Raw genomic sequence first — 17,360 nt, 5'->3', positions numbered from 1 at the left:
AGTAAACGCTTTGAAGTCAGAGATGTGTGAGAAAATGACAGTTACAGGGGTGGATTGTTATTTAACTCATTCTGTAACGAATAGTTTTGAAGTACGGGTATTGAATATGATACTTCAACCAACTAATCCTTTCACTGTGGATTTTTATTGATTACATCATTTTTTTTAAGTGCAATTACGCACGAGAGCCAGAGAGCGAGAGTGTGCGTGTGTTGTGGGTGTGTGAGTGAGTGAGAGGGGAGAAAGAGAGAGGGGAGAAAGAGAGAGGGGAGAAAGAGAGAGGGGAGAAAGAGAGAGGGGAGAAAGAGAGGGGAGTAAGAGAGAGGGGAGAAAGAGAGAGGGGAGAAAGAGAGAGGGGAGAAAGAGAGAGGGGAGTAAGAGAGAGGGGAGAAAGAGAGAGGGGAGAAAGAGAGAGGGGAGAAAGAGAGAGGGGAGTAAGAGAGAGGGGAGAAAGAGAGAGGGGAGTAAGAGAGAGGGGAGAAAGAGAGAGGGGAGTAAGAGAGAGGGGAGAAAGAGAGAGGGGAGTAAGAGAGAGGGGAGAAAGAGAGAGGGGAGTAAGAGAGAGGGGAGAAAGAGAGAGGGGAGTAAGAGAGAGGGGAGAAAGAGAGAGGGGAGAAAGAGAGAGGGGAGAAAGAGAGAGGGGAGTAAGAGAGAGGGGAGAAAGAGAGAGGGGAGTAAGAGAGAGGGGAGAAAGAGAGAGGGGAGTAAGAGAGAGGGGAGAAAGAGAGAGGGGAGAAAGAGAGAGGGGAGTAAGAGAGAGGGGAGAAAGAGCGAGGGGAGAAAGAGAGGGGAGAAAGAGAGAGGGGAGAAAGAGAGAGGGGAGTAAGAGAGAGGGGAGAAAGAGAGAGCAGCGAGAGTATGTGAATCACATTCTTATTATTGCGGAATGATGTAGCTCATATATCCGTAATGTAAATGTTTACTTGGTTGTGCGTAAAGACATAGTGCAACAAGCTGGCGCTCAGCACTGTCCATTGTTCTGAAAGTTGACATTGTTGCTCTGTGAAAACTCCTCGCAGCAGAAGCCCACACGGAGAACGGTTCTAACAATATTGTTCACTCAACAACCAAGTATAGGTAGTCAAGTTATTCTTTGATTTTCAGCTCTCAAACTGGGAAAGCCACCTTATTTCCTAGATCCGACACACTCGATGAAGTCCTACGGGTTAACCCGGCTTGTAGCTACTACTATTTGAAGATCATTTTCCTACTTTGTCAGAAATGGTCAGGGGGGGGATGCAAGGCAAGCTGTCAAATAATATGTTCCACAAATAGATTCCGATGGGAGGAGTTTACTGCCTGCGGGTGTAAGTACCCACTGGGCACACACTGGTTGAATAAACGTTGTTTCCACGTCATTTCAATGAAATCACGTTGAACCAACGTGGAATAGACGTTGAATTGACGTCTGTGCCCAGTGGGTAGAGACACAACCCCACCTAGAGCATCTTTACTAAGCAAGTGCTCTCTAAAAGTCAAAGCCTTGCAATGGGTGTGATGTGGGCGTGGATATCTTGGAGAACTGAGACAGAGTGGTGAACGAACATTCCTTCGCGTCAAAGGAGTTCCAGAAACACGGAACCCGGAACACTGTCATCTCGTTGCAAACATTTTTGACCTCTTGAGGAGAGAAGGAAAGCATCCATTGCTCAGGTAAAGCGGAAATCGTTTTCCTTATCCTCATTATTCACAAATATGGCTAGTTCAGCAAGTTAACTGATGCATGAAGTGCTGTGTTTGGATGACTTGGAAGGAGACAGCTCGTCGATTAATACTTGTGGAAAGATTGAGTTGGTGGTTATGTAGCCTGTGTTTATACAATAATGTATTATATTTAACAGAGATTCATATTGACACTAAGGATTTTCGTTTTTAAATCTCACTGATAATTACAACTTCACAGTTACACAATCCTCATATAGCCTAATCAATTTCACCGTAACCCCCCCCTTTTCTTTCTTTTGAATGATTTGGATGTACTGGCTTCGTACAAAAAGGTTGAACTTCAACAAACTCTTACGGGTTTTCAAATTACTTTCACCTGACTGATCCAGACTGGACCACAGCATGCCTATCCTGGAGAGAGAGCCGCCGAAAGGCCGCAGGGAAAGCTATGTAAGAAACGCTTTTGTGACATTCGATTTTGTTTCATACTGAGTGTAATGAAGGATTGTCCTTGGTATTTTACCATCAGTTATTTCTTAATATCCTATATCTCTGCCGGTATATTAAAATGTAGGCTTTATCTGCTTATACGGTCAGAGAAATATATGCTATTCAGGTAGTTGCAAAAGCAATAGCTTCATCGATATTCATTTATTGATTCAGAATCCAGCATGTAGAATCACGTTGCTTGCTTTAGTTCATTATTATCATACTGTTGCTGTTTTGTAACATTGTTGTTTGCGACTGGCAACATACCAGTGCTGAAAGGCTATTTTAGGGAATTCGTTTTGTATAGTAATTGTATAGCCTACAAAATTATGTATTTATTGTTACAAATTTGGTTTGCTCTTCTTTGTTTTAAAAAAAAAAATACATTTAGTGAGAAGGGATTTTCATGAAGTAGATTACAGAACTAATGCACTGACTTTATCATTGGAAAAAGTATGAAGCAACAGCCGTGTAAATAAACCACTGTTAGTCTAACAGATACAGGCGCTGTCCGTGGTCCTGAAAATAGTATGGGTTTCAAACGCGAATATTTCTACTGTGTCCTTGTGCTGACCGCTAGGGGCAAAAAACTAGAGAATTGACAGGCTGGAAGTACTACACTTGTATTATCCCAAACGGAAACTATCAAAAAAGTGATGCAGAATAAAATTAGACTATTTCACACTACCTACCAAAAACAAAGAGTTGGAAGCCGTGATAGGCCTACAATGCATTCAACTTATTTTTTTCATTTTCTAAACCTATTACATGAAAAGGTAAATTTATCCAGGCTATTTTGTAGGAAGATACCAACTAAAATCACCAAAGAAAACGCAGTCCCCGTGCATAATTGTAGCAACAGAGATACACATTCTACGAATTGTGAGAAATCACGTGGTGAAGTAATCCGGGAAGTCCGAAAGGTACTCAACAATGAACTTTTCCGTTGCCCGAGCAGTTTAGCCTATGCCACCAGAAAGTACACAGAAACATTGGTTTAGGTTATGATGAATATGAACGAAGCATGTGCCCGTGGAGTAAAACTTCAGTTGCCCACTGGGGATCAATTAAGTAAACCTAAATTCAATTGAATTCAGAACGATACGATTCTAATGTATCTCCCTGAGAGTGGCCATTTTCTTGGAGCAAATTCAGAGTTATAATATTACCAACCTATGCGTTCAATCATACCTGTTTCACATTTGATGTAGGTAACCCACTCTCACAAGTTACATTGACCACAATGACAGACGGATTCCAACATATCGGACCAAACTAACAAATAATTAGTCACACTAACTCCGTAAACATTTAATTTGCATTTTATTCAATATAAAATAACCTTAGCTGTTTCGATCAAAGGCATAATTTTCGTTTCCCACAGGACGCTGTAAAATTCATTCTCGACATGGCTTCAAGCGGTTTGAATGAATAATTTACTCAGGTTCTAAGAATGCAAGCTTTAAAGATAAACGTCAGGACGCAAATAAGAGCTGTAATGCTAATGAATAAATGCTTACAGACAGGACAACAGCTTCCTTACACTGATGAACACATTTTGTCCTTTTGGGTGCAGCCTCAATGAGTCGTTGTTTATCCCAACCATTACAATAACTCCCCGCCCTTTGGGGTATAGGCTTGGTTAATGTACAGTAACAAGCATTTTTGACACTTACTGATGTAAAAAAAAATGCCTTTATGAATAAATTGGATAGATTGATTAATTGCTTGATAGATGAGAGAGAAGAGAGAGGAGAGAGAGGAGAGAGAGTGATTGATTGATCTCCACAACACTAGGACCTGCCCAAGGTGCCTGTTCCACCCCTGAAGCAGACCCTGGACATGTACCTGACCAGTATTAAACACCTGGTGAAGGAGGAACAGTACCGGAAGACGAAATCCATCGTGGAGAAGTTTGGAGAACCAGGTGGCACTGGAGAGCTGCTGCAGAAGAAGCTACTGGAGAAGAGCGACAACACACACAACTGGGTAAACTCCCTCCCTCGCTCAGACAATCGTGCATCCCAAATGGCATCCTATTGCCTAGATCGTGCACTACATTTAACCAGAGTCCATAGGGGTCTGGTCAAAGCTAGTGTGCACTAAAGGGAATAGGGTGGTGTTTGGGAGGCAGACAAGACCCTTTAGCAACTCTAAGCATTCAAATCCATGGATATTCTGTTAGCAGTATGGGAGTAATGAGCGATCTATTGTCTCTCCATGCTAGGTTTGTACTGTATTGAAAACAGAAGTCAGATCTGGTGTGGGGTGGGAATAGTCAGATCTGGTGTGGGGTGGGATGCACTTTACCCTTTTGCTCCCAGATGTGTAAAGCACGCAAAGGCAGTCTACCATCCTTCTAGTGTATACTTCAACTGTTACGTGGAGTGGAAAAGGGAACCCAATTACAGACTCAGACGAGGAGACTGGGATGAAGTAACCAAGGTATTTATTGAGACACAGGGGGAGATGGAGTGCAGGTCAGAGGAAGCTTGAGCGGGTTGCTGGAAACCAGGTGCTGAGGCTGGAGCCAGAGGGGTTGAGACAGGACAAGCAGGTCCGGAGGGGAATCCAAGGGAGTAGTAGAGTGGGGAATCCAGGACAGAGTAGCAGGGTGACGAGACGTGGGACTGGAGACAGGGACCAGAGTCAGAGCGGGCAGAACTGTAGCGGAGAGGAAAACAGCATCAGGAAAGGAAAACAGGCACGACAGGATCTGAATAGTAACAACCGGCTAGAAACGTAGACTGACTGAGCAGAGATTATGATCTGGCAGTGTGGAAGTAGCAGGGTTGAGTATTTGTAGAGGTCTTGATTATGGAACAGGTTGCAGCTGGTGGGGATCTGCTCTGACTCCAGCACACCTGTCTCCGCCCACACAATCACACAGAGAGAGAGAGGAAGAGAGTACTGGGGGAGTGGCAGCAGGTCAAGGAGACATAGAATGAGCAGTAGAGGGCGTTGCAGGAGCAGATGTGACAGTAACCCCCCCCCCCCCTCTACTGGCGCCCGAGCAGGCTTATCTGGGTGTGAGGTATTGAAATCCCGTAAGAGGGAGGGGTCCAGAATGTGATGGCAGGGCACCCAGCAGGGTCCCTCAGGCCCGTATCCCTCTCAGTCCACCAGGTACTGCCAGCCACGACCCCGACAGTGCACGTCCAGAAGCCGCCGGACGGTATAGGCAGGATGGTCATCGATGAGCCGAGGGGGTGGAGGAGCTGTGCAGGAGGAGACAGGGGACTGGAGCACACAGATTTAATCAGGGATACATGGAAGTTAGGATGGATCCTGAGAGAGGCTGGGAGTTTCAGGCGCACCACAGAGGGGTTAATGATACGGTCAATTTCAAAGGGACCAATGAATCGGGGGGGAAAGTATCTTCGATGTCACCTTCAATGGCAGGTCCTTCGATGAGAGCCATACCTTTTGACCTGGGGGTTAGACTGGAGCGGAGACTCGGCCATGGTTGGCTTGGGACTGGGTCCTGTCGGAGGCAAGAAGGGCAGCCTGTGCCTTTCTCCAGGTACGGTGACAACAGCGCAGATGGTCCTGGACAGAGGGAACCGCAACCTCAACCTCTTGAGCAGGGAACAAGGGGGGCTGGTAACCCAGAGCACACTCGAAGGGTGACATACCTGATGAGGCGTTGGTGAGGGGTTTGTCAACATATTCAACCCAGGGTAGCTGAGCGCTCCAGGAGGAAGGGTTAGCAGAAGTCACGCAGCATAAGGCAGTCTCCATCTCTTGGTTGGCCCGTTCGGTCTGGCCGTTGGTCTGGGGGTGATATCCAGAAGACTGACATTGATACCAAGAGCTGAACAGAAGGATCTCCATACCTGGGAGGTAAACTGGGGTCCCCTGTCGGAAACGATGTCAGTGGGAATGCCATGCAGATAGAACATACTAACAGGTCCGCAGTCTCCCTGGAGGACGGGAGCTTGGAGAGGGGAATGAAGTAAGCCATTTTGGAAAACCTGTCAATAATGGTGAGGATGACGGAGTTACCGTAAGATGGGGGAAGGCCAGTGACGAAGTCCAGAGCTATGCATGACCAGGGGTGACTGGGTATGGGAAGAGCAGACCAGAAGTGAGTTTAGTGGAGGTTTTGTTCCGGGCACAAACCGAACAGGCTGAGACAAACTCCAGGACATCTCTCCATGGTGGGCCACCAAAATCACTAACGCAGGAAGGCGAGAGTGACAGGTGAGGTGAATGGCCCCACTGAAGAACAGAGTGAAAACAATCTGGAACAAACAGAGCATTACAAGGACCCTTAGCCAGGTCAGGCTGGTTCTGCTGAGCCTGGCGGATATGGGACTCAATCTCCCAGGTGACGGGAGATAAGTGAGTGTGAAATTGAATCTACCGAAGAACAAGGCCCACCTGACTTGCTGGGAGTTCAGACGTTTGGATGTAGGACAGGTTTTTATGGTCAGTCCACACGATGAAGGGGGTTACTGGGCCCCACAGGCAGGGACGCCATTCCTCCAGAGCCAGTTTAACTGCCAAGAATTCCCGGTTTCCGATGTCAAAATTCCTCTGGAGGTGACAGCTTACGGGAAAATAATGCACATGGATGGACCTTCTGATCAGAGGGGGAATGTTGAGACAGAACAGCACCTACCCAGGTGTCAGAGGCATTCACCTCCTCGATGAACTGGAGTTCTGGTTCGGGCTGAGTAAGTTCCAGGAATGCTGAGTTCCAGGAATGCTGCCTCTGTCTCAGGAGTCCAGTGGAACGGAGTGGAGGTGGTGGTGAGAGGTGCTGCCAGACGGCTGTAGTTGTGGGTTGAAACGTCTGTAAAAATGTGCAAACCCCAGGAAACGCTGTAGCTGCTTCAGGTTGGAGGACTGCCATGACCTTGGCGGGGTCCATGCGTAACTGTCACTGTGCAATAATATAACCCAGGAAAGACCGTGGCAGCATGGAACTCACATTTTTCAGCTATAACAAAAGCTTATTCTCCAACAACCGTTGAAGAAGTTGGCGAACGTGTTGCTGGTGAGCCTCAGGGTCCTTGGAAAAAATCATGATGTCATCTAAAGAGACAAAAACTAAACGTCCAATCACAACCCTCAGCACATCATTGACTAGGTTATGTAAACCAGCAGGGGCGTTAGTAAGACCAAAACGCATGACTAAATTCTCAAAGTGACCCAGTTGTGTGTTGAATGCAGTCTTCCACTTGTCCCCCTCTCTTATGCGGACAAGGTGGCAGGCATTCCGGAGGTCGAGTTTGGTAAACACCATGGCACCATAGAGGGGGGCAAAAGCAGAGCTGATGAGTGGCAACGGGTACTTGTTCTTAACACGGAAGTCTATGCACGGCCTCAGTGACCCATCCTTCTTCACAAAGAAAAACCCAGCACCCACCGGGGAGGAAGATGGCTTGATAAGTCCTGCAGCCAGAGAATCCTGGATGTACCTCTCCATAGCCTCTTGCTCTGGACGAGAGAGGTTAAACAACCCGCTACTGGGGAGAGGAGCTCCAGGCTGGAGGTCAATGGCGCAGTTGTACGGCCGATGAGGCGGCAGCGACAGGGCGTGGTGCTTGCTGAACACAGGAGCTAGATCATGACTCGGGAGGAACTGATGACAGGTTCGGAGGTTCTGGAATGAACTGGGGCACAGACAAGGCAGGGGGAAGGGCAGAATATAAACAATTAGAGTGACAAAATGAACTCCAAGTGGTTACCTTTCCGGCAGTCCAGTCAATCTGTGGGTTGTGTAGCTTTAACCATGGATGGCCAAGAACCAGGGGAGAGTAAGGACAGTCGATTATGTGGAAACTGATCTTTTCCTGGTGATTTCCAGAGAGACGCAGGATGACAGGGACAGTTCTCATAGACACAGGCGAGGAGCTGTCCATTGAGAGCGTTGGCATCGAGGAGTGAATTGAGTGGAACAGTGTCCAGGCCCAACTGGGTAACGAAACCTCGGTCCAGGAAGCTCTCGAATCGATAAGAGTAGACAGGAAAAGCCTGGCTCCGCCACACAAGGTTGCCTTCAAGCAGGGGTCTGGGGGAAGATGGGCAGGCGATTTGTCTTAACAGTATATCCCCCACTACTGCCGAGCCCCCTCTTTTGCTGGACGCAGGGAACAAGTGGAGACCAAGTGACCAACCTGGCCACAGTATAGGCTGCTCCTAGTGCCGATTCGTCGTTGCTTCTCCTCTGGAGAGAGACGGGCCGGCCGAGCTGCATGGATTAAGGATCTGGATGAGCCTGAGGATGGGATGCAGTCAGAGGAGGAGGACAAGGCACTGAAGCAGATGTTAAGGACATGCAACCCAACCTACCCTCTCCCTCTGACACTCACGTGTCGTTGTCGTTGTGGTTGTGGATAGCGAGAGAGATGAGTTCATCAAGTCCATCAGGCTCATCTGTGGACACCAACTCGCCCATGAGGGTCTCAGTGAGCGCGTTCCGGAATGCTCCCTGAAGGGCCTCTTCATTCCAGCGGCGAGGGTGCGGAATTCACATGCCGTCTCAGCAACACCATGGGTGCCTTGACGGAGGGGCAGGAGTTATTTAACGGCATCCTTACCGCAGACCGAGGGGTCGAAGACTTTCTTCATCTCCTCCGTGAATCTGGAGTAGGAGAAGCAGATAGGGGACTGTCTCTCCCCCACCACCGTGGCCCAGGAAAGCTCTGCTCCACAGAGGCAGCCAATCAGAAAGGAAATCTTGGCCCGTTCGCTAGCATAAGAGTAGGGCTGTTGCTAAAATACTAGTGAACATTGTACCAAAAAGGCTCTGCAAGCTCCGAGGTTGCCATCGTAACACTCGGGAGTCAGAACAAACGGCTCTCGGAGCGGAGGAGAAGGACTTGGAACTGGTTGTGAGCCCTGGGCGAAGGGTCGGCCCTGTAAGTCAGACAGGCTCTGTGAAAACTCCTTCATGTGCTCCGGAAGGGCCTTCAGGGCTTGGTCATGTTGCTCGAGCAGGGCGCCTTGGCCGACGAGGGTTTGGTGGAGACTAGCAGAGTCTGCTGGGTTAATCTCTTTGGTCAGATCGTACTTTTATGCGAAGTGGAACCGTAGACTGACTGAACAGAGATTACAATCTAGTAGTATGGAAATGGCAGGACTGAGTATTTGTAATGGTCTTGATTATGGAACTGGTTGCAGCTGGTGGGGAGAGACTACTGGGGGAGTGAGGGCAGGTCAAGGAGACACATGATGAGCAGTAGAGGGCGTTGCAGGAGCAGATGTGACATCAACATAACTTAAGGGTGATACATTGTAGATCACTAGTTGAAATGAACATTAAAGTTGTGATACAGTACATCAGGATAATGGAACAGTGTGTCGGTAACAGAAAGCTAAACAATCTCCTTTTATAGCCCATTGGAGACCTGTCCATACAGACTGTCCTTTAATAACCCATTGGAGACCTGCCATACAGACTGTCCTTTAATAACCCATTGGAGACCTATCCATACAGACTGTCCTTTTATAACCCATTGGAGACCTGTCCATACAGACTGTCCTTTAATAACCCATTGGAGACCTGTCCATACAGACTGTCCTTTTAAAACCCATTGGAGACCTGCCCATACAGACTGTCCTTTTAAAACCCATTGGATACCTGTCCATACAGACTGTCCTTTTATAACCCATTGGAGACCTATCCATACAGACTGTCCTTTTATAACCCATTGGAGACCTGTCCATACAGACTGTCCTTTTAAAACCCATTGGAGACCTGTCCATACAGACTGCCCTTTTAAAACCCATTGGAGACCTGCCCATACAGACTGTCCTTTTAAAACCCATTGGAGACCTGTCCATACAGACTGTCCTTTTATAACCCATTGGAGACCTGTCCATACAGACTGTCCTTTAATAACCCATTGGAGACCTGTCCATACAGACTGTCCTTTTAAAGCCCATTGGAGACCTGTCCATGCAGACTGTCCTTTTAAAGCCCATTGGAGACCTGTCCATACAGACTGTCCTTTTAAAGCCCATTGGAGACCTGTCCGTACAGACTGTCCTTTTAAAACCCATTGGAGACCTGTCCATACAGACTGTCCTTTTAAAGCCCATTGGAGACCTGTCCATACAGACTGTAGAGTCTCCACACTGTGATCAAAAACACAATCAACACCATAAACGGCCCAATAGACTTGGACCATCAATAACAGCTGGCATTGGAAGGAGGAAAGAACTGAAGCTAACAAAAAGGTGGGGAAATAACTAAAACTGTGGCCATAGATCAATCAGACATGCCACTTGGTGTCTGCAAGGCCCATCCATCACCAGCCACTCAATGATCAGTCAGTCCTGAATTAAAGCAGTGAACTGATATCTATCAAACTCCCGCTCATGCTCCACATTGTGATAATCAGTGTCAACACGGTATACTCTCTCTCTCTCTCTCTCTCTCTCTCTCTCCTCTCTCTCTCTCTCTCTCTCTCTCTCTCTTCTCTCTCTCGCTCTCTCCTCTCTCTCATCTCTCTGTCTCGTCTCTCTATCATCTCTCTCTCATCTCTCTCTCTCTCCTCTCTCTCCTTCTCCTCCTCTCTCTGTCTCTCATCTCTATCTGTGGTCCTCTCTCGCTCCTCTCTCTCGCTACTCTCTCTCTCTCTCTCTCTCTGTCTCTCTCTCGCTCTCTCTCTCTCTGTCTCTCTCTCTCTCTCTCTGCTCTCTCTCTCTGTCCTCTCTCTCTCCTCTCTCTCTCTCTTCCTCTCTCTGTCTCTCTCTCTCTCTCTCTCTCTCTCTCTGTCTCTCCTCTCTCTCTCTCTCTCTCTGTCTCTCTCTCTCTCTCTCTCTCTCTCTCTTCCTCTCTCAGGTGTATGACTACTGGCTTGACGATATGTATTTGAATCAGAGATTGGCCCTACCAGTCAACTCCAATCCTGCCATGGTCTTCCCAAAACAAGACTTTAGAGATCACAAAGACTCACTCAGGTATGTACAGTACACTTGGTGGTCCAAAGTAGACTTCATAAAATACATTTAATAAAATACATTTAATAAAATACAGTTAATAAAATACATTTGATAAAATACACTTCATATAACACGTTTAAAAAAATACATTTCATCAAATACTTGTAATAAAATACACTTCATAAAATACATTGCATAAAATACACTTCAAAAAATGCATTTCATACAATGCATTTAATGAAATACACTTCATAAAATACACTTCATAAACTTTATAAAATACATTTCACAAAACAATCTTCATAAAGAACATTTAGTAAAATACACTTCATATAATACACTTCATAAAGTACACTTGGTGTCCAAAATACACTTCATAAAATACATTGCATAAAATACACATCATAAAATAAATGTCATAATCATAACAAAGTCCTTCCTGAATGTGAAATACCCAGTAATGAGGGTGCTTCCTTCAGTGAGGGGAATGATACAGTCATTTTCTAGATCAGATTAGTGCTGGTTGAATGACCACACATTGAATTTCATTTGACAAGAAGGAGTAATGTACATAGTAATCTCTGCACCCAAAAGCAAAAGAGCTATTCAATGACCAGAGACTGTGTACATGAACTAGGTGACTCTGTACCGTAATACCCTGTATATAGCCGCCACATTGACTCTGTACCGTAACACCCTGTATATAGCCTCCACATTGACTCTGTACCGGTGCCCCCTGTATATAGCCGCCACATTGACTCTGTACCGGTACCCCCTGTATATAGCCTCCACGTTGACTCTGTACCGGTGCCCCCTGTATATAGCCTCCACATTGACTCTGTACCGTAACACCCTGTATATAACCTCCACATTGACTCTGTACCGGTACACCCTGTATATAGCCTCCACATTGACTCTGTACTGGTACCCCCTGTATATAGCCTCCACGTTGACTCTGTACCGGTGCCCCCTGTATATAGCCTCCACATTGACTCTGTACCGTAACACCCTGTATATAGCCTCCACGTTGACTCTGTACCGGTACCCCCTGTATATAGCCTCCACATTGACTCTGTACCGGTACCCCCTGTATATAGCCTCCACATTGACTCTGTACCGGTACCCCCTGTATATAGCCGCCACATTGACTCTGTACCGTAATACCCTGTATATAGCCTCCACATTGACTCTGTACCGGTACCCGTATATAGCCTCCACATTGACTCTGTACCGTAACACCCTGTATATAGCCTCCACATTGACTCTGTACCGGTACCCCCTGTATATAGCCTCCACATTGACTCTGTACCGTAACACCCTGTATATAGCCTCCACATTGACTCTGTACCGGTACCCGTATATAGCCTCCACATTGACTCTGTACCGTAACACCCTGTATATAGCCTCCACATTGACTCTGTACTGTACCCCCTGTATATAGCCTCCACATTGACTCTGTACCGGTACCCCCTGTATATAGTCTCCACATTGACAGTTACCCCCTGTTAGCACCACATTGACTCTGTACCGGTACCCCCTGTATATAGCCTCCACATTGACTCTGTACCGTAACACCCTGTATATAGCCTCCACATTGACTCTGTACCGTAACACCCTGTATATAGCCTCCACATTGACTCTGTACCGTAACACCCTGTATATAGCCTCCACATTGACTCTGTACCGGTACCCCCTGTATATAGCCTCCACATTGACTCTGTACCGTAACACCCTGTATATAGCCTCCACAATGACCCTGTACCGTAACACCCTGTATATAGACTCCACATTGACTCTGTACCTGTACCCCCTGTATATAGCCTCCACATTGACTCTGTACCGGTACCCCCTGTATATAGCCTCCACATTGACTCTGTACCGGTACCCCTGTATATAGCCTCCACATTGACTCTGTACCGTAACACCCTGTATATAGCCTCCACATTGACTCTGTACCAGTACCCCCTGTATATAGTCTCCACATTGACTCTGTACCGGTACCCCCTGTATATAGCCGCCACATTGACTCTGTACCGGTACCCCCTGTATATAGCCTCTACATTGACTCTGTACCGTAACACCCTGTATATAGCCTCCACATTGACTCTGTACCAGTACCCCCTGTATATAGTCTCCACATTGACTCTGTACCGGTACCCCCTGTATATAGCCGCCACATTGACTCTGTACCGGTACCCCCTGTATATAGCCTCTACATTGACTCTGTACCGTAACACCCTGTATATAGCCTCCACATTGACTCTGTACCGTAACACCCTGTATATAGCCTCCACATTGACTCTGTACCGGTACCCCCTGTATATAGCCTCCACATTGACTCTGTACCGTAACACCCTGTATATAGTCTCCACATTGACTCTGTACCGTAACACCCTGTATATAGCCTCCACATTGACTCTGTACCGTAACACCCTGTATATAGCCTCCACATTGACTCTGTACCGTAACACCCTGTATATAGCCTCCACATTGACTCTGTACCGTAACACCCTGTATATAGCCTCACTTGTTATTTTACTGCTGCTGTTTAATTATTTGTTACTTTTGTTTTCTATTTTCTCTTTTTTACTCATCTATTTTTTAACTCAAAACGTATTTTAATAGTTTTTCTTAACTTCTTAAAGCATTGTTGGTTAAGGGCTTGTAAGTAAGCATTTCACTGTAAGGTCTACACTTGTTGTATTCGGCGCATGTGACAAATACAATTTGATTTGATTTGATCATTTGAACTAGGTACTCATGAGAGAAGGTTTGATTTGATCATTTGAACTAGGTACTCATGAGAGAAGGTTTGATTGGATTTGATATTTTGAACTAGGTACTCATGAGAGAAGGTTTGATTTGATTTGATAATTTGAACTAGGTACTCATGAGAGAAGGTTTGATTTGATTTGATAATTTGAACTAGGTACTCATGAGAGAAGGTTTGATTTGATTTGATAATTTGAACTAGGTACTCATGAGAGAAGGTTTGATTTGATTTGATAATTTGAACTAGGTACTCATGAGAGAAGGTTTGATTTGATTTGATAATTTGAACTAGGTACTCATGAGAGCAGGTTTGATTTGATAATTTGAACTAGGTACTCATGAGAGAAGGTTTGATTTGATAATTTGAACTAGGTACTCATGAGAGAAGGTTTGATTTGATCATTTGAACTAGGTACTCATGAGAGAAGGTTTGATTTGATTTGATAATTTGAACTAGGTACTCATGAGAGAAGGTTTGATTTGATTTGATCATTTGAACTAGGTACTCATGAGAGCAGGTTTGATTTGATCATTTGAACTAGGTACTCATGAGAGAAGGTTTGATTTGATAATTTGAACTAGGTACTCATGAGAGAAGGTTTGATTTGATCATTTGAACTAGGTAGTCATGAGAGAAGGTTTGATTTGATTTGATAATTTGAACTAGGTACTCATGAGAGAAGGTTTGATTTGATTTGATCATTTGAACTAGGTACTCATGAGAGCAGGTTTGATTTGATTTGATAATTTGAACTAGGTACTCATGAGAGAAGGTTTGATTTGATTTGATTATTTGAACTAGGTACTCATGAGAGAAGGTTTGATTTGATTTGATAATTTGAACTAGGTACTCATGAGAGAAGGTTTGATTTGATTTGATAATTTGAACTAGGTACTCATGAGAGCAGGTTTGATTTGATTTGATAATTTGAACTAGGTACTCATGAGAGAAGGTTTGATTTGATTTGATCATTTGAACTAGGTACTCATGAGAGCAGGTTGTCGCCTCCACAGATCAGTCGCTTATTTCCTTCATTTGTATTTTCTCATCCTGAATCCCTCCACAACTAGAAACTGTCAAACTGTATAATGGTAAATATAACATACAGAGTACAATATTGTATTATACTGCCACATACAATGGTGCTGGTGCAATGCAATACATAGCTGCTATGCTTTCTACCCTGTACTGTAAAACCACACTTGGTGAGAGATTTACAACAGTGTTTTCAGCAGGCATAAACCAAACCAGATCTCCGTCAGATTTACAGGCTGCAGTACATGGAGAGAGAGGATAGCCATCCTGACTCATATCTTCTCTATATCGCTGCCTCTCTTATTAAATGAGATGTGGTCTGCCAGCCTGCCAGACAATACAACACACACACACACACACACACACACGCACGCACGCTCGCATGCGCACTCACACACACACACACACACACACACACACACACACACACACACACACACACACACACACACACACACTTCACACACACTAATGCCCCCCCAAACACACACACACACACACACACACACACACACACACACACACACACACACACACACACACACACGCACGCACGCTCGCATGCGCACTCACACACACACACACACACACACACACACACCACACACACACACACACACACACACACACACACACACACACACACACACACACACACACTAATGCCCCCCCAAACACACACACACACACACACACACACACACACACACACACACACACACACACACACACTAATGCCCCCCCAAACACACACACACACACACACACACACACACACACACACACACACACACACACACACACTAATACCCCCCCAAACACACACACACACACACACATACACACACACTAGTACCCCCCCCAAACACACACACACACACACGCACACACGCACGCACGCACGCACACAAGTCCATCCAGATCCAGACTGTACACTGTAACTCACCGTGAGGTTTTGTCAGCTCATGGGTGAGGTAAGTGAATTCTTTCAGGACCTTCACAACAGCCTCCTAATAGACCGACAGAGACTCTAATTAGATTGGTAGTGACAGATCCAAGCAGTCCGCTGAGACTGGTAGACTGCCTAGTTGGCTGTCCTCCTCCTCCCTATCCTCAGCCTCCATATACAGGGGTGTGAGACTGGTAGACTGCCTAGTTGGCTGCCCTCCTCTCTATCCTTAGCCTCCATATACAGGGGTGTGAGACTGGTAGACTGCCTAGTTGGCTGTCCTCCTCCTCTCTATCCTCAGCCTCCATATACAGGGGTGTGAGTCTGGTAGACTGCCTAGTTGGCTGTCCTCCTCCTCTCTATCCTCAGTCTCCATATACAGGGGTGTGAGACTGGTAGACTGCCTAGTTGGCTGTCCTCCTCCTCTCTATCCTCAGCCTCCATATACAGGGGTGTGAGACTGGTAGACTGCCTAGTTGGCTGTCCTCCTCCTCTCTATCCTCAGCCTCCATATACAGGGGTGTGAGACTGGTAGACTGCCTAGTTGGCTGCCCTCCTCCTCTCTATCCTCAGCCTCCATATACAGGGGTGTGAGACTGGTAGACTGCCTAGTTGGCTGCCCTCCTCCTCTCTATCCTCAGCCTCCATATACAGGGGTGTGAGACTGGTAGACTGCCTAGTTGGCTGCCCTCCTCCTCTCTATCCTCAGCCTCCATATACAGGGGTGTGAGACTGGTAGACTGCCTAGTTGGCTACCCTCCTCCTCTCTATCCTCAGCCTCCATATACAGGGGTGTGAGTCTGGTAGACTGCCTAGTTGGCTGCCCTCCTCCTCTCTATCCTCAGCCTCCATATACAGGGGTGTGAGACTGGTAGACTGCCTAGTTGGCTGCCCTCCTCCTCTCTATCCTCAGCCTCCATATACAGGGGTGTGAGTCTGGTAGACTGCCTAGTTGGCTGTCCTCCTCCCTATCCTCAGCCTCCATATACAGGGGTTTGAGACTGGTAGACTGCCTAGTTGGCTGCCCTCCTCTCTATCCTCAGCCTCCATATACAGGGGTGTGAGACTGGTAGACTGCCTAGTTGGCTGCCCTCCTCTCTATCCTCAGCCTCCATATACAGTGGTGTGGTGGTATACATGTGTGTGTGGAGGGGGGATATTAGTGTGTGTGTGTGTTTGGGGGGGGGGGGCGTATTAGTGTGTGTGTGTGTGTGTGTGTGTGTGTGTGTGTGTTTGGGGGGGGGGTATTAGTGTGTGTGTGTGTGTGTGTGTGTGTGTGTGTGTGTGTGTGTGTGTGTGTTTGGGGGGGGGGGGTATTAGTGTGTGTGTGTGTGTGTGTGTGTGTGTGTGTGTGTGTGTGTGTGTGTGTGTGTGTGTGTGTAGCCCACTCTGTATATTGATCGGGGGTTTAAACACAAAAACACTGAAATAGAAAACACCAGGGCTGACGTGACGAGTTGTTTTCCTCCCTTCTAGAGACACACACACCACCCACTATCTACACACACACACACACACACACACACACACACACACACACACACACACACA

General features: G+C 46.4%; 1 protein-coding gene across 2 annotated transcripts in view; it reads left to right on the top strand.

The window, feature by feature from the left end:
* Positions 1 to 1,452: 1,452 nt before the first annotated feature.
* Positions 1,453 to 17,360, top strand: part of LOC115201731 (choline O-acetyltransferase-like) — a 31,504-nt gene continuing 15,596 nt past the window's right edge. The window contains exons 1-4 of one of the 2 annotated variants that reach the window (XM_029765586.1): positions 1,453 to 1,653; positions 2,055 to 2,115; positions 3,952 to 4,143; positions 10,952 to 11,070. In XM_029765586.1, the coding sequence (XP_029621446.1) occupies positions 2,068 to 2,115; positions 3,952 to 4,143; positions 10,952 to 11,070 (359 nt within the window). In that variant the 5' untranslated portion in view covers positions 1,453 to 1,653; positions 2,055 to 2,067. Of the gene's footprint in view, positions 1,654 to 1,997; positions 2,116 to 3,951; positions 4,144 to 10,951; positions 11,071 to 17,360 lie in introns of both variants that reach the window. The other variant, XM_029765585.1, reaches the window with a different exon arrangement.

Source organism: Salmo trutta, chromosome 10 (assembly GCF_901001165.1).
Source record: "Salmo trutta chromosome 10, fSalTru1.1, whole genome shotgun sequence".
NCBI lineage: Eukaryota > Metazoa > Chordata > Actinopteri > Salmoniformes > Salmonidae > Salmo > Salmo trutta.
This window is presented reverse-complemented; position numbering and strand designations above follow the sequence as displayed.